The sequence below is a fragment of the Geotrypetes seraphini genome, chromosome 4, assembly GCF_902459505.1.
Source record: "Geotrypetes seraphini chromosome 4, aGeoSer1.1, whole genome shotgun sequence".
Classification (NCBI taxonomy): Eukaryota; Metazoa; Chordata; class Amphibia; order Gymnophiona; family Dermophiidae; genus Geotrypetes; species Geotrypetes seraphini.
Window position 1 is genome coordinate 105,685,336 of NC_047087.1, and position 27,817 is coordinate 105,713,152.

A 27,817-nucleotide genomic window follows, 5' to 3' on the forward strand; every position below is an offset into this window, starting at 1 on the left:
TGGAAAGCATGAAAAAAGAATCTGGAAAAGTTAGAGGAATGGCCCAGTATCTGGCAATTAAAATTCAATGCAAAGAAATGCATTTGGGGATTAGAAATTAGAAAGAGTTGTATGTGCTGGGAGGTGAGAAGCTGATATGCACATATGGGGAGAGGGACCTTGGGGGCGATAGTGTCCGAAGATCTAAAGGCAAAGAAACAGTGTGACAAGGTGGTAGCTGTGCCAGAAGGATGCTAGGCTGTATAGAGAGAGGCATAACCAGTAGAAGAAAGGTGTTGATGCCCCTGCACAGGTCGTTGGTGAGGTCGTTGGAGTATTGTGTTCAGTTTTGGAGACAGTATCTGGCAAAGGACATAAGATGACTTGAAGCACTTCAGAGGAAGGCAATGAAAATGGTAGGTTTGCACCAAAAGATGTTATGAAGAGAGACTGGAAGCCCTATATATGTACAGTATACCCTAGAGCAGGGGTGTCAAACTCAATCACATTAAGGGGCCGAAATCCAAAACACAGGCTAAATCATGGGCCAGACCTCGCCTAATCTCCACCCAATCTCCGCCCCAGACCCACCACCCTCTTGCATCCTAAGAGTGGCCAGCCTGAAAATATTACTCCATGAAATAGATCACAGAACATCCCAGAAGAACATCCAGTGAATTGCAGGCTAAAGAATGGCACGGGGACAAATTTATCCCCTTCCCTAGGGTATCTATTTCCATCCCTGTGACTTCTGTCCCTGCTGCTGCCTCATCCCTGCATACTCTGTCCTCATCTGTACAAGCCTCAAACTATTTGAGGCTTGTGCAGATGAGGACAGAGCTTGCAGGGATGGGACAGAGACAGGACTTGGGGACAGGATTGGAGATAGATCCCATAGGAACGGGGACAAATTTATCCCCGTGTCATTCTCTACAAGGCCTCTCTAGTTTCAGTTTAATTTACCCTTCTACTAACTCTATCCCTGATGGAATAATCCATGTACCCAGCAAAATGAGGGACATGATAAACAAATACCTGAATGCTTTGAAAACACTTAAGATGTCTGGGAAAGATATGTCTTTTTGGGATGACAAAAGCATAGATCTTTTGGTGATGAGGGCAGGCTGAGAATCTTGACACTGAGGGCTAGATTCTCTAAACTTACCGTGCCTTTAGCGATGATCACTAAACTGGTTCCAGCTGGCTTAGCATGCCAGTGTTTTACCTACCAATTATCAGAACAACCTTTTCTGAGCTTCCTAGCAGTCTCCGACTCAGCCATGCAAATGTAGTACAATGAGGTCATTAATATTAAAATGATAGTAAAATAGGTTTATCAATATATAAAGGAGCACTCTGGGCGATTATCTATCATTGCCATGTGATTCCCTAACCTTCTTGTGTCACATTTGTGTTAAAATTCTCTTTTTGTACTTAATGTGTATTAAAATCAATAAAATCTTCGAACTTAAAAAAAAAAATTCTGACAGGGTCTGAGCTGTTGTAGCCTTACTTTCCAGTTAGTGCTTCAGTGCTGATTGGCTCAGGCACTGATAGTAAAGTAAGGCTTGACAGTTTAGAAAGCCCTCTGAATTAAAGGATGGCAAGAGGGGTGCCCACTCCCTCCTGCCACCAGTGATACCCACCTCCTGCCACCCTGTGTACCTTGCCGACGAGGGCTGACTGGATGTATGCCTACTCTACCCGGCTCAAATTCGTTTCCTTTAGAAAAGTCAGGGATAATAAATATCAACATGGAAGTCAGGAAGAAGTTTAAATGCAACAAAATGAACTGACTTCTATGGAAAACTGTCTGTGGAGAGTGATCAATTGTGTATATAAAGTGCTCAGAGATATGGAACTCCAAAGGGAAATCTTATTTCACACTTAATATGTAAATTTTTTTTAATTTATAGACGTGACTGCATATCACAAAGTTAATAGAGCTGTTACTATCTACAGCACTAAGCACTTTCAAAATTTATAGTCAGGTCTCCTGAAGCAGAGTTCGAAACGGGGCCACGTTGGGACCCCTCAAATTACACTCAAAAGCTAAGTGAACAGTATATTACATCTAACTAACTCAGTGATTGATGCACTTTATACTTTAAAATATGAAGAGAAGATATTACTCTCAGCAATTTTGAATGATTAAAGAATTGTATGACCAACATAATCTAATATCAAATCTCAGAGAGTGAACAACAATATAAGAGGTTGCAATGACTGGAAGGTGAACTCTTTTTGCAGGTGGCTTTTCAGCCTTCCCTTTGGAGTTCCATACATCTGAGCACTTTATATACACAATTGATCACTCTCCACAGACAGTTTTCCATAGAAGTCAGTTCATTTTGTTGCATACTCTACCCAGTTGGCAGGCCCGTCTCTTCAAAATGACGGACCTTCCCCTTCCTGGTGCATCCTGGGATGCACCGGGAAGGGGCCTAAGTCTCTGATTGGCACAGGCATTTAAGGCTTCACCCCGGCACATCCCAGGATACATCGGGAAGGGGAAAGCCGGCCATTTTGAAGAGACATGCCTGGCGGCCAGCGGGAGTAGGCATCCTTCCGGCTGGCCTTTGTTGGAAAGGTATGGGGGTTGTTTGGAATGTCAGATATCACTGGTGGCAGCAGAGATTGGTCATCTCTCCTACCAGGGGTTTCCATGGGTGTTGTTAGGGGTGTCAGAGATCAGTGGTGTCGGGGATCAGCAGTGGAGAGAGGGAATGGTCATCCCTTTTACTAGGGGGGGGGGTGAGGATAACTGGCGGGAGGGAGGGAGTGGGCATCCCTCATGCTGGGAGAGTCGGGGGTTAATGGGGGGATCACTGGTGGCAGGAGAGGGCATTCCTCCTGCCAGGAGTGTTGAGGCGCTGTTGGGAGGGGGAAGGGGGACCCCAGCAGCAGAAAGGAGTGGGCATCCCTCCTGCTGGGAGTGTCGGGAGGTGTGTTGGGAGCAGCAGTATCCCCCCTGCCGATCTTGTAGAAAGTGTTGGGAGGATCTGGACAGCGGCGGGTGAGGAGGGTGTTGGCGGGAGGGGGGGAATCTTCTTTTTGCTGCTCTCTCTGCCGGTTAATCAGCTGATCCAGTAGGACTTGGGGGGACCTGAAGCTCAATTGATCGGGGCAGGGAGAGCAGCTTTGACAAGAGGGAGGGGCTGTGCTTAGCCATTGCTCTTCTGAGCAAACGCCAGGCACAGTTCCTCCTGCTCTTTACCGGTGATTCTCTACAAATAGTGTGCATAGAATTTGCATGCTTTTACCGTGTTTCCTCGAAAATAAGCCCTAGCATGGTTTTCGGGGTAAGTCTTAATATAAAACCTACCCCAAAAATAAGCCCTAGTCCTTGGATTCACTGGCAGCAGCACTCCCCCCCTCGCCTCCCCTCTTGCCTCTGCTGCGCACCCGAACCCCAATTGAATCTCCTATCTCTCCTATCTTTCCATCTCTCTCTCCCATCCGAACCCCGCCGACCTTCCGACCACGAGACCTACTATCTCCCTCCACAGAGCAGCATCGGCAGCACTCTAAACATGCTGCTTTGCAGCTTTTTCCCACCAGGACATTCCCTCTGCTGTGTCACTGATGATGTCATCAGCAACACGACACACAGGAGGCCCCAGCAGAAGAAGGCCACGAAGCAGCCTGTTTAGAGTGCTGCTCTGTGGAGGGAGATATTTAGGTCTCGCGGTCGGCGAGTTTTGGATGGGAGGGAGAGATGGAAGGATGAGATGGTCAGTGGGGGTTCAGCTGAGCAGCGGGGCAGGGGGGGCCTACTCAAGGATTCTGCAGCAGCTGCACAGAAAGGAGGGATAGAAGCTGGGCAAGGGTTCTGCTGCAGAGGGAAGGCACAAGGGGATGGGTGAGAAGGGAAGAAAGATGCTGCACCTGTGGGGGAGAGAAAGGAAAGAAGAAGAATTGGGGGTGGAGGAGAGGAATGGAGAGAGGATCGTTGTACATGAAAAAAATAAGACCTACCCCGAAAATAAGACATAGTGTGTTTTTTGGGCCCAAACTTAATATAAGACACTGTCTTTTTTTTCGGGGAAATAAGGTATGTTGAAAATTGCCCGTAAAATAAAAGTTGCTCCTACTACAGGCACTACTACATCAACTCGCCAGATTTTTCCGGCAAGTGAGAGAGAAACCAGTTATTACTGTGTCTGTTGTGGAATCTAAACATAGCATAGCAAAACCATACAGATTCTGCCTTTACTGATATTTTAAACAGTAATGCATTAGCATAACAATTTCCTTCTATTCAGTATTATGGTTTTACTCAGTTTCCCTTTGTCTAATATTACATTTTGTTTAAAGATCAGAAACCACTCAGTGTGATGTATATGCCAATAATAGAGAAAAAAGAGGTGGACCAATAAATGTTTTTACATCACTGTATTTACTATTATTTCATACCTTTGTTGCATTTTTCTATGTTTAGAATGCTACTATAATAAATAGTTTGTTATACTCGTAAATCACCTTGGATGATTCATTAGTATGCATAAATAAATAAATTACATTTGTTCTAGATCTGGCGCCTAGATTTTTTGGCTGGCTGTTAGGTCCCAAGAAAATTTATGGAGCCCTGCCCTACTACACAGTCTTTCAATTGTCCCAGGCAGAGCATAGTAACGGTACTTTATGTCTGTAGTTGAGGAAAATTGTAATAAGTTAAATTAAAGCCAGGAGGTTATTGTAGTATTTTTAGTTCTGATTGTGGCTTTTGATCTTACCGATCATGGTTGCCTTTTATCTAGATTACAAGAGAAGGTGTGAGAGGAACAGTGTTAGGCTGATTGGCATCTTACTTATCAGGTCAGTCTTCTAGAATTGCATGTACTTCTCAGTTACTTAAAAACTTCTTTGTTCTCCATGAAGTGCCTTTAGTATTTTATTTTAGCTCCTATAATTCTTATTGTATTTCTTGCTGCTGTCAACTCTGGTACAGAATTCTGATTTTATTTGTTTTGTTTATGCAGCTGTATTTACCTTCAGATCCACCTTACAATCAAGATCTTGGCCCCTTAAATTCCTCTCTTGCCAAGGTGGCAAGTTGGTATGCTGAGCAGAGGCCCAAATTGAATCCAAGCAAGTCAAGACTCTCATTTTAAAGGAGATTGCTTACTCCCTGACTTGCATCAATTGTTCATACTTTCATACTTCTAAAGTGGTATTGTGATCGGACTCTCTTGATCTTTGAAACACAGATTGCTATAGTAATTATATCCTTCCTTTTCTCCAGTTTAAAATTAGAGCCATTAAATATCTTTTGACCTCTGGTCTCCTGGTTTCTTGCTCCCCTCCTTCCACCACATTGGTAACGATTGTTGTTTCCTATAGATTCCTTCCTAGAAGCTGATTCTCTAAAGTCACCGTGCATTTAACAATGGTGCTAAACCATTGTTAAATGCACAGGTTTTACCGCACGATTATTAAAACGGCTCAATGTGGGGTTTTTTCTGTGTTTTCTAGCAATCTTCAATTGTACTATGCAAATATAGGGGTCCTTTTATTAAGGCGCGCTAACTGATTTCGCGCACGCTAATGCTAAGGCACCCATAGAATATAATGGATGCCTTAACATTTAACGCACGCTAATCAGAGCTGTGCACATACAGCAAGCTTCCCGGGGAAGGGAGGAGTTATAGGCACAGCTCTTGTGTGTGCCCTATGCACACACAACAGTGTGCCCATTAAATAAAAGGCAGCACCTGCTCTATTGCTGGCCGGTTCAGGCAGGGAGAGCAGAAGCTTTTTATTTATTTTTTGACAGGCAGGCAGGAGGAGGAGCTCTGCTAGCAGTTTTTCTTCTGAGCACAGCTTCTCCTCTCCTTTTACCTGCAATTTTCCACACACATAGCATGCATATAATTTACATGCTATTGTGCTAAGAATCAGCAGTTAAAACAAAAATTTCTCCCACCACAATATTTTTTTACTGTGGTTTTGGAGCTTGGAGAATTTGGCCCCTAGTTTGTTGTCTTTTTATCTTGCTCTCTTTTGTTTTTATTGCAAACTGCTATGAGGTCTCTGGTATTATGATGGTATAACAAATGTAAAAAAAAATCTTGGAGTAAATCAGGTTAGTATAAAATCCATAGTCATCTTTTTAACTTGTTTTTGCTCAATGTCCCCAAATTGTTTTAGAAATCTAGGGTACAAATTTAAATGTGAGCAAAAATGGATTGAAAACCAGCTGCAGTGTTTCAATAAAATCTGGATATTTAGTGCTGCTATATAAGTACTTCTTGGCACTGACTATCTGGATAGAGTAGGGGAGTAGGCATTACTGCTATTTATCTGGACAGTGACAATATTTAAACTATCTGGGTAGCTGTCTGTAGAGTGCTGCAGGAAATCATCAGATGGTTCCCAGTTATTGACAGATTTCTGAGTAGATGTTGCTAGATAAACATACAAAATCCCAATGCAATTAAACTATTCACTATACTTGTCATTTTTCCTAAATTTGCTAAAGGGAAAAATTTGGGACCAATCAGAGGGTGGCTTTCTTTTTATCCAGTGAGATAAGTGGCGTAGTGAGGTTGGGAGCTGCCCGGGGTGATGGCGCCCCTCCCACGTTCACTTCTCTGTCGTCCACCCCCCTCCTTTCCCGTTCCTACCACTTGTGCCCCTTCCCTTTTCCTGTACTTCTTTAACATTCCCAGCGTGAGCAGCAACCCCAACTTGCTGCTCGTGCCAGTATCAGTTCTTCCTCTAATGTCACTTCCTAGACATGGGTCCAGGAAGTGATATCAGGAAGAGCTGATGCTGGCACGAGTTGCAGGTTAGAGTTGCTGCTTGCGCCGGGAATGTTAGAAGGGGCATGCGCGATAATGGGGGGGTCGGAGAAGGAACAGGTGTGGGGTAGAGAGGAAGACGGATGCCGGCGCCCTGGATGGACCCCTTACTATGCCACTGAGTGGAATAAAGTGTTTACCATATATCCATTGGTTCATTTAGTTACCCAGGAAGTTACAATGACAGTTTGACACACACAATCAATAGAGTTGCTAGTACAGGTAGATCAGTACAGGCAGTCCCCAGGTTAAGAATTGGTTCCATTTTTTTAAACCGTTCTTAAGTTGAATTTGTATGTAACTTGGATCCTGTACAGTACTGTCTATAAAAGCATTAAAGAACAATTAAACATTAAAGAAACAGTCCTCAAAATAAAGTAGTGTAGTTTAAATAGAAAGAAAAGATAGGTTTACACTTCCATTTTTCATCCATTTTACTGGTCCCTCTCCACCACCACATCCAACATTTATCCTTCTCATCTCTCTCTCTTCCCCATACACCTCACACCTTTCCAACTATCATGTCCAATATTTCTCTCTCCCTCCCTATGTCCAACAATTCACCTCTTTCTTCATTTTCCCATGTGCACCATATCTTTCCCTCTCACTCAGATACCCATGCCCAACAACTCTCCCTTTCTATTCCCTCCCCACCTCTGCGTCTCTTTCTATCACTCCCTCCATTCTTCCATCTTATATCCCAAGTTCATGCTTCCCTTCCTCCCGCCTTCCATCCTATGTCCCAAGTTTATGCTCCCTCCCTCCTTTCTTCTTTCTTCTTCCTTCCTTTGTCTGAAGTTTGTGCTCTTTCCCTTCCTTCTATGTCCCAACGTGACCCTGCTTCTCCCTTCCTGTGCCAATGCACCCCCTCTTCCTTTCTGTCCCAATACGATCCTCCAACTCCCTTCCATGTCCCAGTGCACTCCTGGTCATCCTTCCTTCCGTTCTGTGTCCCAAATTCATGCCTCCCTCCCTTCCGCGGGTGTTTATCTCTGCTGACCTGTCGCCTTCTTCCAGCTGTATTTCTCTTCACAAAGCTGCAGCTGCAGTTCCTACATGTGGCCCATGGCTGACTTGGAAGGCTTCACTCTGACATCAGAGGGAAACCTTTTGGGTCAGCTGTGGACCACATGCAGGAGCCACTGTTTGCGGCTTTGCGAAGAAAAGTGCAGCTGGGAGAAGGCAGCCGGTCAGTGGAGGTAAACACTAGCAGGAGGGAGGGAGGCACGAATTTGGGATGCAGAATGGAGGAAAGGACTATGAGGGCTGCATTGGGACATTAAGGAAGGAAGAGGGGGTACGATGGCACAGGAAAGGAGAGGTAGAACCCCGGTTCATAAGTACGAGTCCGATGTAAGTCGGACGTTCTTAACCAGGGGCCTACCTGTACAGTTGTTAATACAGTTAGTTCATAGTTACAAATACATAGTTACAAATTCAAATAGGTTATCGTTTTGTCTCTGGAGTTGTATTAGACAGTTTAGAAACGGGCTTTTACAATTTCCATTTCAGTTACTTCAGGATTGGCTCCCTGTGTTGGTATAGAAATGCTTTTAAAAGTTTTCTGAACCTGAGATACTGGTCACAAGATTGTAGTGTAAGTGGCAGTTGGTTCCAGTATTTTGCTAATTGATATGGGATGGATAAGGTAATTTGCCTGGTAGGCTTTATATTATTGCATGATGAGAATTTTAAGCGGAAAAGATTTCTGTGGTGGGGAACCTGGATGGCCAACTCTGTTAGGTAGTCAGGGCATTTTCTGTCGGGATCTTAAAGGCAATGATGCCTAATTTAAACTTGATCCTTGAGGTTATGGACAGCCAATGTAGTTCCAATTTCCATAATCTCTACATGAGTCTTACTGCTGCATTTTGAACTTATTGTAGACACGATAGCAACATTTTAGAGCAAAGAACTACTGTTATATTACAGTAGTCTTTTTTTTTTTTTTTGTTCATTAGTTTTTATTGAATATTATAAGAAATTTACAGAAAGCAGTTCAAACACACAAAATCTGAATAAGACACAAGTAGTCTAATCGAGATAGAATTAGGGATTGCACTAAAATTCAAAAAGCCTCTGTTTCGAGGTATATTTTCTGATGGATCTTAGTTTTCTCATCACAAGCAAAGATTGTTTTATATTGAGTGTATGTGACTTTTCTTAGATAGGTGGTTATCAATTTCTACTCCTAAGATTCAGGATTGTAGTTCCTAATGGTAAGTCTGTGTCTACTGTAGTCCTTGGAGTGTAGTGTGAGTCAGGTGAGGGTCCTAGCCAAAGGAATTTGGTTTTGTTCTTATTTAGATTGAGGTGGTGGGTTGAGGTCACATTTTTTAACAGTGGTGGTGAGGGTGTTGGATAATGCAGCCTTTACAGGTAGCATGATGATCATGTTGTCTGGAAAGCAGTATACACTTCTCCCTCCGTATTCACTGTGATAGGGGGATTAACAGACCCACGAATACGGAAAAACTGTGAAAAACTAATTTAATTTTGAACTATTCCTGAAAACCAACTTCCATTGGAGGTGATGGATCCTCTCTCCCCATATTGTGGACTGTGAATTGGTTACTTATGTGGAATTATTTTATAATTTGTTTATATTTGTTTCCTGCTTCAATTGTTTATTTCTAGTTAAATTGTTGTTTTAACAATATAAAAGTATAAATAAATTAATTAAAAAATAAAAAACTGCGAAAAACATTTTCATATGTTATTCACAGTTTTCTATTAAAAACCATCATGAATATGGTGAAACTGAACAACATGGTGGGAGACCTGGCCTGTTCCTGAAGGAGAGGCGAAACACGTTGAAGAAAGTGCTGGGAATCGGCGATTTTCTCTGTAAACGCTTGGAATCAGCGATTTCTCTATGCAAGCTGACATAATATTGGGGGAGGAGCTAGCAAGCTAAAAACTGCAAATAATGGAAACCGCGATTGCTGAAACCGTGAATACAGAGAGAGAAGTGTATACTAATGTTCGAAGTATGGGAAACAAGATTCTGGATCTAGAAACTGTGATGGGAGAAGAGGAGTTGGATATAGTGGCGATCACGGAGACGTGGTTCATGGAGAACTATAACTGGGATGTAGTTATACTGGGCTATACCATATTTCCCCACCTATAGGCTGCCCCTTTGCATACGCCGCACCCATATATAGGCCGCAGAAAAGGGTGGCCTATGTTTAAAACTGGAAGATAACCCGCCCTATGGTATTAGCTGCGGCTTAACATAAGAACATAAGCAATGCCTCTGCTGGGTCAGACCTGAGGTCCATCGTGCCCAGCAGTCCGCTCACGCGGTGGCCCAATAGGTCCAGGACCTGTGCAGTAATCCTCTATCTATACCCCTCTATCCCCTTTTCTAGCAGGAAATTGTCCAAACCTTTCATGAACCCCAGTACTGTACTCTGCCCTATTACGCTTTCTGGATGCACATTCCAGGTGTTCACCACACGTTGGGTAAAGAAGAACTTCCTAGCATTCGTTTTGAATCTGTCCCCTTTCAACTTTTCTGAATGCCCTCTTGTTCTTTTATTATTCGAAACTTTGAAGAATCTGTCCCTCTCTACTCTCTCTATGCCCTTCATGATCTTGTAAATCTCTATCATATCCCCTCTAAGTCTCCTATTCTCCAGGGAGAAGAGGCCCAGTTTCTCTAATCTCTCACTGTGTGGCAACTCCTCCAGCCCCTTAACCATTTTAGTCATTCTTTTCTGGACCCTTTACAAGTAGTACTGTGTCCTTGTTCATGTACGGTGACCAGTGCTGGATGCAGTATTCCAGGTGAGGGTGTACCTTGGCCTGGTAAGCAGCATGATAACCTTCTCCGATCTGTTTGTGATCCCCTTCTTAATCATTCCTAGCATTTTGTTTGCTCTTTTCGCAGCACATTGCGCGGACGGCTCCATTGACTTGTCGACTAGTACTCCCAAGTCTCTTTCCTGGGAGGTCTCTCCAAGTACTGCACTTGACATCCTGTATTCGTGGATAAGATTTTTGTTACCGACATGCATCACTTTACACTTATCCACATTGAACCTCATTTGCCATGTCGCGGCCCATTTCTCGAGCGTGTTTGTCACGTTGCAAGTCCTCGCAATCCTCCTGCGTCTTCACTACTCTGAATAATTTTGTATCGTCTGAAAAATAAAACACCTCACTCGTTCCAATTTCCAGGTCATTTATAAATATGTTGAGCACGGGTCCAAGCACCAAACCCTGCGGCACTCCACTCGTGATGCTTTTCCAGTCTGAGTATTGTTCATTTACCCCCACTCTCTGTTTCCTATCCGCCAGCCAGTTTTTAATCCACATGAGTATTTCACCCCCGATTCCATGGCTCGCAATTTTTTGAAGTAGTCGTTCATGTGGGACATTGTCGAATGCCTTTTGAAAATCCAGATATATAATGTCGACCGGATCACCCTTGTCTATCTGCCTGTTTACTTCCTAGAAGAAGTGCAGCAAGTTCGTCAAGCAAGATCTTCCTTTGCTGAAGCCGTGCTGGCTGGTCCTCATCAGATTGTGTCCGTCATGGTGATCAATGATGCGCCTTTATCAGCGCCTCCCGGTACTGAGGTCAGACTCACTGGTCTGTAGTTTTCCAGATCTCCCCTTGAACCTTTCTTGAAGATCAGCGTAACATTCGCCACTTTCCAGTCTTCCGGAATCCTTCCTGATTTGATTGACAGATTGGCTATTAGTTGAAGCAGTTCAGCTATAGCCCCTTTCAGTTCCTTGATTACCCTCGGATGGATGCCATCCGGTCCTGGAGATTATCGTTTTTAAGCCTATCAATCTGCCTGCATACCTCTTTTAGACTGACCGTCAACCCTGTCAGTTTCCCGTCTTCGTTTCTTGCATATAGCCTGTCAGCTTCCAGTATGTTGTGTATATCCTTTTAGGTAAATACAGACGCAAAAAATGTTTGTCGGCGATGGCTTTGTCCTCCTTTAGCACTCCTTTTATTCCATGGTCATCCAAGACCCCACCGTTTCCTTCGCAGGTCGTTTCCTCTTAATATATCGGCTTGAAGTTTTTTGCCCCTTGGCTATTTTTTCCTCATAGTCTCTTTTGGCCCCTTTTACTGTCTTATGGCACTTGCGTTGATGTTGTTTGTGCTTATTCCAGTTTTTGTCCATTTTTGACCTTTTCCATTCCTTAAATGAAGTCTTCTTGTCTCTGATTGCTTCCTTCACCGCTACAGTGAGCCACGCCGATTCCTTGGGGTTTTTTTTCCTCTTGGATCCCTAGTTGATATGCGGTATATATAGATTTTGCACCTCGGTGACTGTGTCCTTAAAAAGGGACCATACTTGCTCTAGCGTTTTTACAGTGCTTATCCTCTTCTTAATCTTCTTCCCCATCATGAGTCTCATCCCTTCGTAATTCCCTTTTCGGAAGTTCAGTATCATGGCCGTCATTCTTTATCGATGTTTTGCCCCTGTGTCCAGGTTGAAGTTGATCATATTGTGATCACTGTTTCCCAGCTACCTTGCGCCGGTTCTCATAGTCCTTTTAAAATTAAGTTCAGAATTGCATTTCCTCTCGTATTTTCCTTGACAAGTTGTTCCAGGAAGCAATCGCCTACAGCATCCAGGAACTTGGTCTCCCTACTGCAGCCGGAGGTGCCTAGGTTCCAGTCTATCCCCGGATAATTGAAGTCACCCATGATAACTGTGTTGCCTCACTTGCAGTTGCGTTTAATCTCGTCCGTCATTTCTCCATCAATTTCTTCGGACTGCCTTGGGGGTTGGTAGTAGATGCTGATCTTCGTTTCCATTCCATTTGTTTCTGGAATTTTGACCCGTAGAGACTCTACCTTATTTTTCGTTTCCGGCGTGTTCTCTCCAGTAGACTCGATTCTCTCTTTGACGTATAGGGCAATACCCCCACCTTTTTGACACACTCTGTCTCTGCGGTATAGCTTGTATCTCGGTAGCACAGTGTCCCAGATGTTTTCCTCATTCCACCCTGTTTCCATGATGCCGATGAGGTCAGGGTTATCTTTTTGTGTCATAGCTTCCAATTCCCCCATCTTATTCCTTAGGCTCCTTGCGTTCGTGTACATACACTTGAGTTTGCGGCCTGTTACTTTCTTGCATTTCCTTCCCTCTTGTGTCCCTTTCGATCCGTCAGGATTTCTGTCTTGCCTATGATCCGGTGAGCCTTCCCCGCTATCTTCCTGCATGGTATCCTCTGGGTATACCGGTTCCCAAACAATCGACTCTTGGTCGACTATCGGCTTTCCTCATCTTCCTAGTTTAAAAACTTCTCAATTTCTCTTTGATGTTGCTTACAAGTAGCCTTGTTCTGTCTCTGCTGAGGTGGAGTACATCCTTCTGGAATAGCTTGCTGTTCCTCCAGGACATCATCCAGTTGCACATGAGGTTGAATCCTTCTTCCTCACACCAGCGCCTCATCCATGCGTTGACTGCTTGCAGCTCCGTCTGCCTCTTCTCGTCAGCTTTGGGTACTGGCAGGATCTCTGAGAACACTACCCTCGGCATTCTGGTCTTCAGCTTCCCTCCTAGCATCTGGAACTGGTCCTTCAGTCCTTCCCTGCTGTAGTTCCTGTTGATCACGTTGTTTGTCCCCACGTGGATCACCACCCTGTATCTTCCTCTTCCACACTGTCGATGATCCTGTCGATGCAGTTCACTATATCTTCTACCTTGGCTCCTAGTAGGCAGGTCACCAGCCGATCCTGTCTTCCTCCTGCTATGTGGCTGTCAACTTGTCTGATGATGGAGTCCCCCACAGCGATTGCTGTCCTCTCTATCTTCTCTACATGAATCGAATCTCTTTAATTTGAAAGGAAACTCTGCAATGAGAGGGCATAGGATGAAGTTAAGAGGTGATAGGCTCTGGAATAATCTGAGGAAATACTTTTTTATGGAAAGGGTGGTAGATGCATCAAACAGTCTCCCGGAAGAGGTGGTGGAAACAGAGATTGCCTGAATTCAAGAGGGCCTGGGATAGGCACGTAGGATCTCTCAGAGAGAGAAAGAGATATTGGTTACTGTGGATGGGCAGACTAGATGGGCCCTTTGGCCTTTATCAGCCGTCATGTTTCTATGAAATGTTTTATTTGTGCAAAATTTAGATTGGCTCCCAAGGATTGCATTAGAAAGTTGAACACTGAAGGTGAAAGTGAGGATCCTTGGGGAATCCTACTGGGAGAGTGCCAGCTGTCAGAAAGTTCACCATCCTTACGTACAGCATAGTGTTGAGTTGTTAGGAATCCTTGGAACCAGGAGAGAACTGGACTGCTGAATCCAAAATCACTGAAGATCTCAGACATTTGACTGAAGTATACTAGTTGAAATGCACTGCTTAGGTTGAATAGAATTATGATTGTGCTGTGATCCTTGCTTAGTAGTTCTTTGCCGTATGTTACTAGTGCTGCGACCACTGTCTCAGTGCTGTGATTTTTCCTGAATCCTGATTGTGAAGGATGGAGGATATTGAAGCATTGTAAGTAGCATTCATCACTGTAAGTCAGGGGTAGGGAACTCCGGTCCTTGAGAGCCGTATTCCAGTCGGGTTTTCAGGATTTCCCCAATGAATATGCATTGAAAGCAGTGCATGCAAATAGATCTCATGCATATTCATTGGGGAAATCCTGAAAACCTTACTGGAATACGGCTCTCGAAGACCAGAGTTCCCTGCCCCTGCTGTAAGGAGTTGTTCTGTGACATATCCTTCCATAATTTTGATATTTAGATGGATGGAAGCTACTGGCCAATAATTATCACAATAGAAGTGCTGAGTTTTGTGTTCTTGGGAATGGGCATTAATTCCTCCTACTGATTTGGGGAAAAGGCCAGTTTTTAGGTGATTGTTGAGCCATTGGGTTATTTTTCTTATGGTTATTGGGGTAGTTGCTTTGATCATGTAAGGTGTTGAGGCTGCAGTATGCTTTGGAGTATATTAGGAGAAGTCGTTTTGTGTCTTTGAATGTAGTCTCTTCAAAATCATTCCAAGGTCTGTCTGTCTGGTATTTCCATAGGTGGTTTTGTTGCAGTGGGTCTAGCTGGACTGGGGTGGAGGATAGCTGATCTCGTGTGGATTGAATCTTTGTTTTAAAATAGTTAGCTAGTTCTAAGACTGTTGTAAAAGATGGGTTGCCTCCATTTGTAATCTTGTTCGTGTTGGTTAGGTTATCTAATATTTTTTTAAAAAAACAAAACCCTTATTTTGGAAAAGTATAGGAAGACTACTGACATAGCCATGTTTCATTTGCCTTTATCAGGACAATTGGTCTCCTTAAAACACCTTTATTACTAGGCTATGTCGGCAGGTCTCTCTAAACATTTTAGATGGTGAATTTTGCAAAATATAGCACATGTGGCACCTATTCGGGCAGTGGTCCCCAACCTTTTTGACACCAAGGACCACTTTTATAGAAGAAGATTTTTCCAGGGACCGGAAAAGGGGGGGGGGTTGGATTTGGGGCGGGTCCGTAGAGCAGGTTTATTCACAATATACGTGACATTTCTATTATTATTAAGTTATAATATCGTAATAGAAATCATACAATTTACCATATTGCAGAATCAGTGGGAGCCCTCAGCTTGTTTTCCTGCAACCAGACGATCCCATCTGGGGACAATGGAAGACAGTGACATGCAAAGTGTGTTGCTTATGTTCAATCTACTCCATAATGTCATTTTGGTTGCTGTCACTGCATGCAAAAAATGCTGCCTCACAAACTTTTCAGTGCTTTTGTGACAACCTCAGGTTATTCTGCCTTGACTTTAAGCCAAAACGTATGGAGATTTGAAGTTGTCTCAAACATACTTTTACAGTCACCATCATTTGCAACCTCAAGCAGTTGATCCTCTTCAATCACAGACAAAGTTGATTGACCTGGCTTATTCACAAATGGGTCACAGATTCATTCCATCCCATTTTGGGGGTCTTTTGTGGTTGGGAAATAAGGTTCAAACTCAATTGAAAGCTGAGATATGTGATCATACACCAGCTGGAAGAAAGAAGGCCCTGACTTGGTATCTTTAACAACTTCTGCTAATATTTGAAACATGTAAAAAATCCCAATGTTCACTCATCGGCTCCATAAATCAAGTTTGGCTTTGAATGCAGCCACTTTATCTGCCAACTTGGAACACAGTGGTCATTCTTCCCTGAAGTGACAGATTAAGTTCGCTGATCAGGCTGAATATGTCACACAAGTAGGCAAGTTTTGTGACCCATTCTGCATCACAAAAATGTGCTGCCAGTGGTGAGTGTTTTTCTGAAAAAAAAAAATCTCTGGAGCGGCTCTTGTAACTCAAAAACTCTGGTCAGTGATCTACCTTTGGAAAAACATCTCACTTCTGTGTATAAGAGAAGATGTGTGTACTCTTCATCCATCTCCTCACAGAGCTGCGCGAACAGACGTGAGTTTAGTATTTTAATGTGGTTGATCATTTTAATCATATCCTGCAAAACGTTGTTAAGTTCAGGTGACATTTTTTGGCTAGTCAGCATTTCTCTATAAATGACACAATGCATAGACTCACATTCAGAAGCAACCTCCTTGACTCGAGTAGTGAAACCAGAAAGCCGTCCAGTCATGGCAGCTGCTCCATCTATACATATACCAACACAAAGTGACCAGTTCAGTTTTCCTGACATGTAATCATTCAAAGGCTTGAATAGCTCTGCAGCTGTGGTGTTGGTTGACACAAAAGTGCACATAGCACATCCTCCTGAAAAATAAATCGCACAAAAACAAGCATTGTTGCCTTGTTATCAACATCAGTAGACTCATCAACCTGGATTGCGTAACTCGGTGACTCATTAATTCCCTCTAACAATTGTGCCTCAATATCCTCTTCTATTTCATCAATTCATCTGGTTACGGTGCTACCTGAAAGACGAACACCATCCACATTTTGAGCTGCAGCCTCTCCTAAAAGTTCATGGCAAATGTCATTAGCAGAAGTCAGGATCAACTCTTCACCAATTGTAAAGGGCTTCTTAGCTTTGGCAATGCGGTCAGCCAATAAGAATGATGCTTTCAGTGTAGACACATTTACTGAAGTGGTGGCCTTAAAAAAATGCTTCTGCTCTTCAAATTTATGTTTTTTTCTTTTGAAAAACTCCAAAGTCTTGTCTTTTAATGCATAGTGCTTGGTCTCCATGTGGCGAAGCAGTTTTGAGGGTTTCATGGCTTCGTTGGATAGTCGCTCACCACATATACAAAGCAGGTATGGAGAATGTGAATCGCCTGTTGCAATGAACCCGTAATTTAAATAGGACTCATAGTATTTTCTTTTAAAAGCAGCTCTCTTTTTGTTGGCAGGATTAGAGTATTCTGCTATCTTCTCATCATTGGGTCTTTCCCCCTTTTCAAAAAAACTTTTCAGTGCTGATTGTTTTTTACTCATTTTTGCCAAGGTGCAAAAATATGTTTAAATTGTCACTGCCAAAACTCTGCTCCTGTGCCTTTAAGCATTCTTCCTCACAGCTCCACACACGCCGGCTGCAGCCTTCAAGATGGTAGCTGCAGCTGCTAACTGCTGCCTCTCCTGCTGACATTGTCAACCAGGTACCCCCCTCTCCTTACCTCCAGGTATCTTCTGCCTCTGCCCCAGCCCCACGTGCTGCTGCTCCACCGCCGCCTCAGATATTCCTCCTCAGGCTCCTCCAGCACTCCTCCAGCCTGGCTGGATACTGATTTGCAGAGTGGATAAAGGTGGGATGCCCAATAGAGCTTATATGCCTGTAGTGCAAATAGTACCATGTTTCCCTGAAAATAAGACACTGTCTTGTATTAATTTTGGGTCTAAAAAATGCACTAGGGCTTATTTTCATGGGATGTCTTTATTTTTTTGTGTGTACAATGATCATCTTTCACACATCCCCCTGCACAGCATCTTTCCATCTCTCCCTCTCATCCCCTGTGCAGAAGAACCCTGACGACCCCTTAAACCCATCTCCCTATACAGCATCTTTCCATCCCTTCCTCCCATCCCCCCATGCATCAGAACCACGATGATCCTGCCAACCCATCCCCCTATACAGCATCTTTCCATCTCTCCCTCCCAACCCCACATGCAGCAGAGCCCAGATGACCCTGCTAACCCATCCCCCTGCGCAGCAACTTTCCATCTCTCCCTCCCATCCCCCCGTGCAGCAGAGCCCCACAGACACCCCCTCTGCGAGGCTGACATACCTCTGTTCCAAGCAGTGGCAGCACTGAACAGTCTGCTTCGTGGCCTTCCCCCACTGGGGCCTGCCTTGTGCTGCTGCGTCACTGATGATGTCATCAGTGATGCGACGGCAGAAGGAAGGCTCCAGTGGACTGGGGGTTGGGGACCCCTGCATTAGGAAGCTGAGCTCTAAAGCTTATTTGCTTGCTTTTATGTGGTGGTGGTTTACACCAGAGATGTAATCACAGTTCTCTCAATCAGAACATCAAACCCCAAGGACCAAGTGAGCAATTAGCTGACAGCTATGTTTATATATAAGGAGAATAAAAGTGGGCATTGAAACTTTTTAAATTATACATGGGTTTGTGTTGCAAATTAGAGAAGAAACAAGCAAATCTAAGGTCCACCCAAACCACACCCAGATCATGACTCCCTCAAATTTATGTTGCAATGTCTATACACATGTATGTAGTAACTTTTCTAAAATTGCTAGTTATACATGTATACCCTTTTAGGCATGTAAATCTGTGTTTTACATGTTTAAATGGTAATTGGCTTTTCTCTAATCACTTCTTGGATGAAATTCCTTTTTATAGGATAAATATAACAATTTTAAAGGAATAAGATTCTCACATAATACCCTTGTGTCATTCATGTTGTTTAAAATAATAACTTGTATCCAACATTTCAGTTAGCAGGAAACTTATTGTGAAGTTGTTCTACAAAGTATAACTGTGCTTTTATTTTTCTTAGGAAAAAATCAAAGAGATGGGAAAAAACTTGAGTCGTGTAAACCAATACTTAAAGTAGAATACAAGACATGCAAAACCAGGTATAGTACATATTAGCGAGGAAATTAGACTGAAATATGTAAACATACATTGGGTAGTCATATTTCCCTTTAGTACACAGTCCTCTTGTATTCATCTTATTTGGCAGATGGGAGGACTGTCCCATCCTAGATTTTGCCACCCACCACAGGACAGTGGGGACCAAACTCGATCCCCTGTGTGTACCCTTGGAAATGATGTAACCCTGTTGGCATAACCCCTGCCCAGGTGCTTGCCAAGGTCTTCAAGTATACTGGCTGCTCCAGTACAAATCACCAGCACACAAAATAGTTAGTGCAAAAATGATAACTTTATTTAGCCCTTTTACTGGGCACAGGTCAGAATGGCTAGGCTGGTAATTGCAAACATGAAAGAAAAAAAAGGTAACAGTTTTGCATCAAAACAAAATACTTTCCAGATTAGAATCTTCTGTTAGATTTGTTATTTTAAATTCTTGTAATTCATTACAGGCTTTAGAGCATTATTAAAGTACAAGCAGAAAAATAACAAACACTGAGCCTCACCACTGTAATTTGATTGCTTGAGACTGCTTGTACTGCAGGTGGAAACTGAGATGTAATTAGGCACTGTGATGGCTGTCTTCAGGCAAGTATTTCCACCAGGAATCAGACCTCTTCCCTTCTTGGTACAGAGATGAATGAGGTCTGGCTTATATAAAGGAGAGCCAAAGTTTCACATTAACTTTCAAGTATGAAACAAAAATAAAGGCCAAGCTTCTTGTTCTTGCTTTATTACTTTAAACCTTCTCCTCCAATTAATAGAGCAAAATAGTTCCCACCTGGCTGCAATGACTACCAAGCTTAGCAGTAAGAGGGAAAGAAAAGAAAAACCCCTCTGAAAACCAAAACCTTACAGCCAGTGAAATACAGTAAGTACAAAACATAAATACATAACAGGTAGGAAAAAAAACCCCTTCTTAATACTACTTCCTTTCCTTCTGGTTTCTTCAACTTTATTACACAGTCTTTGCTTAGGGGAAAGACAAGAAAAACTCCCCATAAACAGCCTCTGGGTTCCTACTACAGAGGTTCTGTTTCCCAGCCCAGCTCAAGATAAAAATCACACACAAAAAATACGGATTGCAGAACTTAAACACGCTTTTGCTTTGCCCATTAGGGATCCACCTCCATGAATTCAGGCAAGATTCATAGCTCCTCAGGCCCACAGGTAGTGTCCATGGCTTCCCAGCTTGAATGCTCCATGGAGGTTTGTGGCACTGCTAGTCCTTTCTCAGTCATTTCAATCTCATGACCAAGCCAAGGCTCAGGAGAAGGGCACTGCTCCAGCCTTCTCTGCTCTGCTCTGCTTCCTGGGCTCCTCCTTGCACTCTTCTGGTTCTAGCTTCCACCTCCTTTGCCCTCTACTGTTCTAAACCCTGCATTTTAAGCCTGGGATAGCCCCGTCCGCTGCACCTGGAGTGGGGGAGGGGATCCAGCTCTCCTAACTGTAGAGCCTGGCTTTCCCTATACTGCCTTTCTTGGGACTGCCTTAAAGTGACAGGCTTCTCTCTGAAAGCAGTACATCTCATTGGTTTAGCCTTAAATCTGTTCTGTAATGTACTTTCCCTGGTGCAGCTGAGTGACCAGTCTCTGCCCTGCTCAGCTTCATTGTCTGTAGAGTAGCCAGATGACTCCTGACTACTGCTACTAACCTGGTCAGCTCTTTTTGGTAAGGGAATGCAAGTTCTTGATGCTGCATTTTCTTGGGGTTAAGCCTGCGCTTGAGCTTGCGCTGGGTTGGTCACAATTTAAAGACTCTGAGCACATTTCTAATGAGAGAGAAGTTCAAAATGGTTTCTCTAGGCACCCTAATTCCTTTTCTTCAAAGAGGAGACATTCTCTGGACTTAAAGGTCACTTACTTCCTGTGACTGAGATGTATCTCTACATGAGTATATCTCAGATTCATCAGAGGGAGACATCACTACCAGTAATATATAATGCATTAAACTCATGTCATCTTCTCATGCATGCTTTGCGAACATAGCAGCATATCTATGCAGAATTAAAATGTATATTTCCCTATTTGGATGATTGGCTGATTAAGAGCACATCCCAAGAAGAGGCACACCTGTGTGCTGGTTTCTAGGGTTCATCATAAACTACCCAGAATCTTAGCTAAGCTCATTACCACAATTGGAATTTGAGAACTGTGTTGGATGACTCGGACAGAAAGCCTTTTTACCAGAACAAAGGATCACCAGTCAGCAGACATCTGCATGGAACATGTAGAGGATGTTGGGACACATGATCTAAATGGTACATGTAACAAATTGTGACATGTTTGAAGATGACAAGCTCAATGGATCTCTTATATGCAGTAGACACACACCACTCATAGGCTGCAGGGTATCATATCTGTCACAGAGTATCTTTGGGATACTTTGGCTTGGTTTAAGACTTAATCCAATCTGGCAAAAAGCATCCACTTATGTGAGGGGCATTCAATAATTGATCTACCTGAATATGAAAGAAAGTAGCAAGCATGTTGAAATAAGTCTGTGCATGTTGTAACATGTCTCAAGGTTACTCATGTACAGTTGCGGCTCAGTACGAGTCTAACATTCCAAGAGACAGGATGTCAGGAGAGTCCTTGTGTGAATCAGGTAAGAAACTGTTTGATTTGGAGCATTGTTTAGTGATAAAATTTCTCACAAAAGAAGGGAAAAAGCCCCCCCCCCTCCTATCCTTACTTTAACAAATATTTCTTACTTGTATTTGCATACAGTGTTCATCAAATTCCCTCTGTTGGAATTTGAGTTATTACCTCTGTATTAGTGTTTCTCATTTGCAGTTATCCTGATTTTATTTAATCACACCTGATTAGATGTATTATATGCAAGTGTTATGTTATTTTATGTATCACACTTTTTGCATCATTCTGCAATAATTAACACCATTAGAAAACATTAGTATTTTCTTTTTTTTAGTTCAAAGATTTTTATTGATTTTAATATAAGAAAAGTACAACAAATGTTAACAAGGCAATATACAGACAAGCTGTACAAAGTCAGGAATCATAAAATAGCTATATAATACAACAAGCTGATCTATGCCTATCTGAAAGGAGAGTGTCAGCGCAACCTTCAGCCCTAAACATATACAGTGTTTCCCAGACACAAATTAGTATTTTAATTTCTCACAACTCCTCCCCCCCTTTTTTAAAATCTTTATTCATTTTTAAAGCTCACAATAAGTGTAACATATAATACAATCATTTATACTTTAACAGCACTTAATATATCATCAAATTCTAACTTGCATTAAATATCCCCCCCTCCCTTATATCCCACAGTTATTCATAAGCAAAAGAAATCATAAAATATTTATTACCACCCTTTCCATTTTCCAAACCAGGCATCCAGCCATCCTGTAAGTGAGGTATCCGTACCTGAATTCTGTAGCTAATGTGTTTAAACCTTTCAAAGCCCTAGTAATTGTTCCATCAGGTGCTGTGTTATTTGGAATGAAAGAGCAACAGTCTCTCCCCTGCCATCACACAGACTCCCCCTTTCTCAGCCAACATCATATCTAAAACCATCCTGTTTTCCCAAGCCATTCGGCTAATAGCATCAAGTTGTTCAGCTATACCTTTTACTGCATCCCTTGTGTAGTTTATGAATCTCTGTTGATTGTAATAAATGTAATTTATCCAATCTACATTTTTATTTATTGTAACCCACCAAAAGAATGACTCAAATCCTGATGCTATTTGGTTTCTTGCTTTAAATTCATCTGGGACCCCCTGAGAACCCCTTTAGCATCTATGTATATGCTTTCATCAAATGAAGTATTTAGTGTATTTTATTTTACTCTAGTGTGTATCTTACCCTGATTTTTCTGAAATGCTAGCAGTAATGGGATAGCCATTTGTACAAGTGCACAAGTACATCTCCACTTTGGGGGGAGTATCGGTCTCAGGATCTTCCCTCCACAATACCACCATAGATTAGCTCTTGACACCACAAGAGCAGAGTAATTATTCTTTTCCTGTAACATAAAAGGTGTTAATATAAGTTTTTAGTTCACCCATGTTCTGTGTGAACTCTTCCCCCTGCCATGAGAGGCAGGCAATATGGTTCCCACTTACCATGAAGAACATAGGTGACAACCTTCCATTTTTCAGGTGCAAAAAAGGAAACATCTGGGAAAGTGGCTGGTATTCCTTCTTTCCCTAAGCATTAATATTAGAGAATGACACGGTGGCGGTTTACCCGCGGCCACCACATTTTAGCCGCGGGTCACCCGCCGAAAACGGGGAAGAAAACTAGCAGTCGCTGCGGCGACGGGGACAAGGCCATTCACCGCCCGCGGGGCGGTGAATGGTCTTGTCTCCGCAGTGAGGTATCAAGGATCGCGCGGTCCCTGCAGCCACCGCCCGCCCGCCCGTAGCATTTAGCCAGCTCCCTCCCTCCACCTCACCTTAAATTTCGAGTTTTCCGGCTTCCTTTTTTCCGAGCCGCACGTGTTCAAAAATCCGTGCATGCGCGGCTGCGCGAGTCAATCAATCTTCTCCTCTGACGCAACCGGAAACAGGAAGTTGCAGGAGAGGAGAAGTTTGATTGACTGCGCAGCCGCGCGTGCACGGATTTTTGAACACGTGCGGCTCAGAAAAAAGGAAGCCGGAAAACTCGAAATTTAAGGTGAGGTGGAGGGAGGGAGCTGGCTAAATGCACGGCTTTTTGAACGCGTGCGGCTAGGGAAAAAGGAAGCCGGCAAACTCGGAACGAATATAAGGTGAGGTGGAGGGAGGGTGGGGGCTGCTGGACCATTCTTCATTACTTTGCCATACTAATTCCATTCTATGTTAGGTGCCACGGACTCAGATTCGAGTCCTAGCGATGATGAGTTAAAGATCCCAAAAGAAGCCAACTTCTAAATCCAGTGGTTAGAGCTACACTACTCTCCTTGTGACCCTGGGCAAGTCACTTAATCCCTATTGCTTCTGACACAATGGGCAGTTCCAAAGACCAAGACTGGCCAGTGTCAAAGACAGGATGCTGAGCTTGATAGATCCTTAGTCTCCACTGTTTTTAGTGATCAACAAAGTTCTATGTTTCTATAATCACCCTAATTCTGTTATCATTGGACTAGATATTCAAAATGATTTAAATGGCCAGGACAGGCTCCTGGCTGTTCAAATCATCTGTCCAGGGCTAATCAGGCATTTTCAATCTTCATGTTCAGCCCAAATGGTGTCACACAATTCAGCAAAAATACCCAATGTTGTTCCTCATAATTTAAATATTGCTCATAGAAGGAACAACATTGGGTATTTTTGCAAATGGAAGTTGGAGGGTTAATTTCCTTGAAACAGCCAATAGAGTGAAACATGAATTCATGCTGGGGACACAAGATAGGTTGAATTTGTTTTGAATTTAAAAAGAAAAATGATCAATGAAGAATACTATAATGGCAAGAAAATATAATGATAAAACAGCAACTAATTTTGCCTATTTTTATATATTAAAAAAGTACTACATAAGGTGAATTTCCATATTGCTGTCTGTTGTTCTGCTGAGCACTGGCATTGAAACAGCAAAATGCATTTATTGCATACTTGTCCTCTGTCGGAAACATTATGGTGGTATATTAGTTGTGTTAATAAAAATTTATAAACAAAGCCCTGCCAGCTGAACATCTCTTTCTCTAGTTCAGCAGCAGGAACTTTGATTTATAAGAATGGAATACGCTAAATATTAGAGTACTAAGGCTTATATGGATGCTGCGGGGACGGTGATGGGGCGGTGAATGGGATGGCAGTGGCGGTGACGGGGCGGTGAAAGGGATGGCAGTGACGGTGACGGGGCGGTGAATGGAATGGCGGTGACGGGGCGGTGCAGAGGATGGTGGGCCGGGGACGGGGCGGTGACGGGGACAGATTTTTTCCCCGTGTCATTCTCTAATTAATATCTTGATATAGTGCCAGCATACACTGCATTTGGTGGTTCTTCTCTTCCTACCCCAATGGAAAGGGCACTAACCAAACCTCTGGATGCCCAGAAACACAAGCTTAGCAATTGCTCTTGTGCAAACTTTTCACAGTGAATTTAATCCATTCCATCTAAGCATTTGAGTCTTCATAGCCTGTTTCTATATCTATGGTCTGCTTCAAGTCCTTTACTTCCATGACCTGAACTATGTTTGAATCATTCAGAGGCTGGAAAAGTGTATGCTTCAGAAAATTGTCTTCTCAGGGTATCTGGCTACCTTATTCTTTTCTACACTAATTCTAAAACAACATGCTACAGGATCTTTTCCTGTAACCAAAATCCCCATCCCAAAGAAAGTTATTTATACTTTGTTTCTATCCCTCAATTTAATTTGTTCCTGCCATAAGGTCTGCTTAATTGTCATATAAATTGTGTTACATTGCCTAGTTTCACATTTAGGATTTGGATTTCCCTTTACAATGGAAATGATATCTTTTATCCTAGAATGTGTTTGAGCGGTCCACCATACCTGTTCCCAAATGTAACATGAAGTGTCTAGACACACATATTTTTCTTTTGGACTGTACCTTTTTTTATTTGGCTTGATACACCTCCACAGTCTATTAGGGAGCATGATGGTGAATTGTACCTATTCAGAAAGTTCAGTGTGTGTCCCTCTGTGCTTCCATACTGAGGCTGCGATATTTGCTTGGCTCCCCTCCAACATGGAAAACCACAGAATCAATTTCATCATGTTCTGCGCTAAGCCTGACATGTTACCTTGCTTTCACATACAACCTCTTAGTGTTAAACCAGAAAAATATGGATATTTCCCCCCAATCCCAACAATACAAACATTAATATTTCAGTAGTTATAGTTTTTGTCCCACCTCCCCCACATCCCAAATGTGTGAGACTAACTCTATTAGCAAAGAAACAATGTCCAACAAATGTCCAAAGCAAAAATTCAGAGCAGCATAAAACATCAAAGTCCAATATGAAAGGATATTTTTGCTAAGATGTTAAGTCACTTTGAATTCACAGGTCTCCTAATGGTAAGGCTTAGAAGTCCATGGGTCCCTTGACTCTGGTATAATGAGTCCACCCTTTTTCTCTCATTCTAACAGCAGTCTTTGTAGTGAGTAGTATTTGGGAACGGTCCTTCCCACTCAGGCTGCAACTTTGATTTTTCCCAAGATTTGATATAGATCCAATCTCTAGCCTGGAAACTGTGGACCACAAATTCCAAAGGAGGTATCTGTGCCAATAATCCTTTCACCCTGAGAGAATGTAAAGAACAAGATAGTGCCCGTATTTATTTCTTAAGAAACTGGTCACCCATTTCTAGCACAGGGATACCATCTACTCTCCCTAAATACGGCATTCCAAATAGCATCTCATAAGGGGGCACTCCTATATCTTTTCATGGAGTTGTTCTGATTCTTAAAGCTAGAGGCAAACATTTTGTCCATGGCAATTTGGTTTCCAAAATTAATATAGCCAAATGTCTTTTTATAGTCTGATTCATTATCTCTACTTTACCAGAGGAAGTGTCATGGGATATGAAAATACCATGTAATACCCAACCATAATACTTTGTAATACAGTCAAACCTTGGTTTGCGAGCATAATTCATTCCAGAAGCATGTTTGTAATCCAAAGCACTCGTATATCAAAGCGAATTTCCCCATAGGAAATAATGGAAACTCAGACGATTCGTTTCACAACCCAAAAACTTTAATCCAAAATACTATACATACTTGTATTGCAAGACCTCGTTCGTTTAGAACAGTCACTATACTCTTGCAGCATTAGAGAGAGAAGAACCATCGGCTCAGTTGCGATGATGTGACATGTGTATACTGTATGTACTCATATTGCGAGACTTTGCTCGTTTAGAACAGTCACTACATTCTTGCAGCGTCAGAGAGAGAAGAACCATTGGCTCAGTTGTGATGATGTGACACATGTATACTGTAAGTACTCGTGAAAGGTCACTTTTCAGCCACAAAACTTAGAGACTTGAAGAAAGCACTGATGTTTTATTCAGCATATGTGAACTCCTGAGCCCCCAAGTTGGCAGCTTCAGAAGTCCCGAAACCAGGAAGTTAGTTATATTTATACATCTTCTGGCTAAACAACTGAATGCTAGAAAAAACTTCTCATTTGTATCGACCATCATATAGATGGAGTGGTCCCTGTTGTGTCTGGCTCACAAACGAGGCATTAACTATACGGAGGTTTTCAGGTTTTTCTGGGTCAAAGGGAGTAAAGGTATGGTAGGCGTCACAGAGACGTTCATAGAATGCAGCTGGGGATTCATCAGTCTTTTGGAGGACCTCAGATACTTTGGAAAGGTGGGTTTCCGAGAAGCCAACCGGAGATCCTCAAGGATATACTGGCAGTACCGGACAAGGAAAGTATTATGAGTGGCGTCATTGGGGTTCCAATTAGGGTCCTGAGAAGGGAAATGGTTGTTAATCTAGTTGGGGTCGCCTGCATCCGTATCCGCCTGGGCCTTTGTAAGGGATTCTTGCAGAACCCATTTACGTTCTTCGGTATTTAGGAAACAGAAGTAGTTCCTGGCAATCTGACCATGTGGGGCGGTGTGTGCGAATGATGGACTTAATAAGGTCAATAGTTGCCTGTGGCCGCTCAGAGTAAGGGGGACAATGGGATTTCCAGTTGTATAAATCAGTGGTGGTGAAGGGCTGATATACGAGACTAATAGTGGTTGGTCTAGGATGCCCAGTGGCATCTGGTGGGTTGGCGACAGGAACTTGGCGAAGGGGCATGGCCAGATTTGTAGCCTCCAGAGTCTCCTGTTTCATTTGTCTTCTCATGGGAACTATTTGAGGAGGATCAGGTCTCAAGCGATGGCTGATAGGAGAATCATCAGAAAGAGAGAGAGAGTGCAGAGGTGGATAAAGGATGGGAGGACAGAATTTCATGAGCTGAGCTATTGGCCGGGGCTCAGGAGGGGGAGACTGGAAGTTGGGCAGGGAGTTGTACAGGTTGGGAAACAGAAGGTTGAGCAAGGGAGACAGAACTGGGATTGGGTATGGGCTGTGGTGTTGCTGAGTAA

General features: G+C 42.9%; 1 protein-coding gene across 6 annotated transcripts in view; it reads left to right on the forward strand.

The window, feature by feature from the left end:
* STXBP5L (syntaxin binding protein 5 like) overlaps positions 1 to 27,817 on the forward strand; it is an 815,959-nt gene that overhangs the window by 306,313 nt on the left and 481,829 nt on the right. For 4 of the 6 annotated variants that reach the window (XR_004539193.1, XM_033941651.1, XM_033941652.1 and 1 more), the window contains 3 exons: positions 4,740 to 4,797; positions 16,926 to 17,005; positions 18,704 to 18,782. Coding sequence is in view for 5 of the 6 variants with exons in the window: in XM_033941651.1 (XP_033797542.1) it covers positions 4,740 to 4,797; positions 16,926 to 17,005; positions 18,704 to 18,782 (217 nt within the window). In the remaining variant the exon portion in view is untranslated. The remainder of the gene's footprint in view (positions 1 to 4,739; positions 4,798 to 16,925; positions 17,006 to 18,703; positions 18,783 to 27,817) is intronic. The other 2 variants (XM_033941653.1, XM_033941654.1) reach the window with 1 other exon arrangement.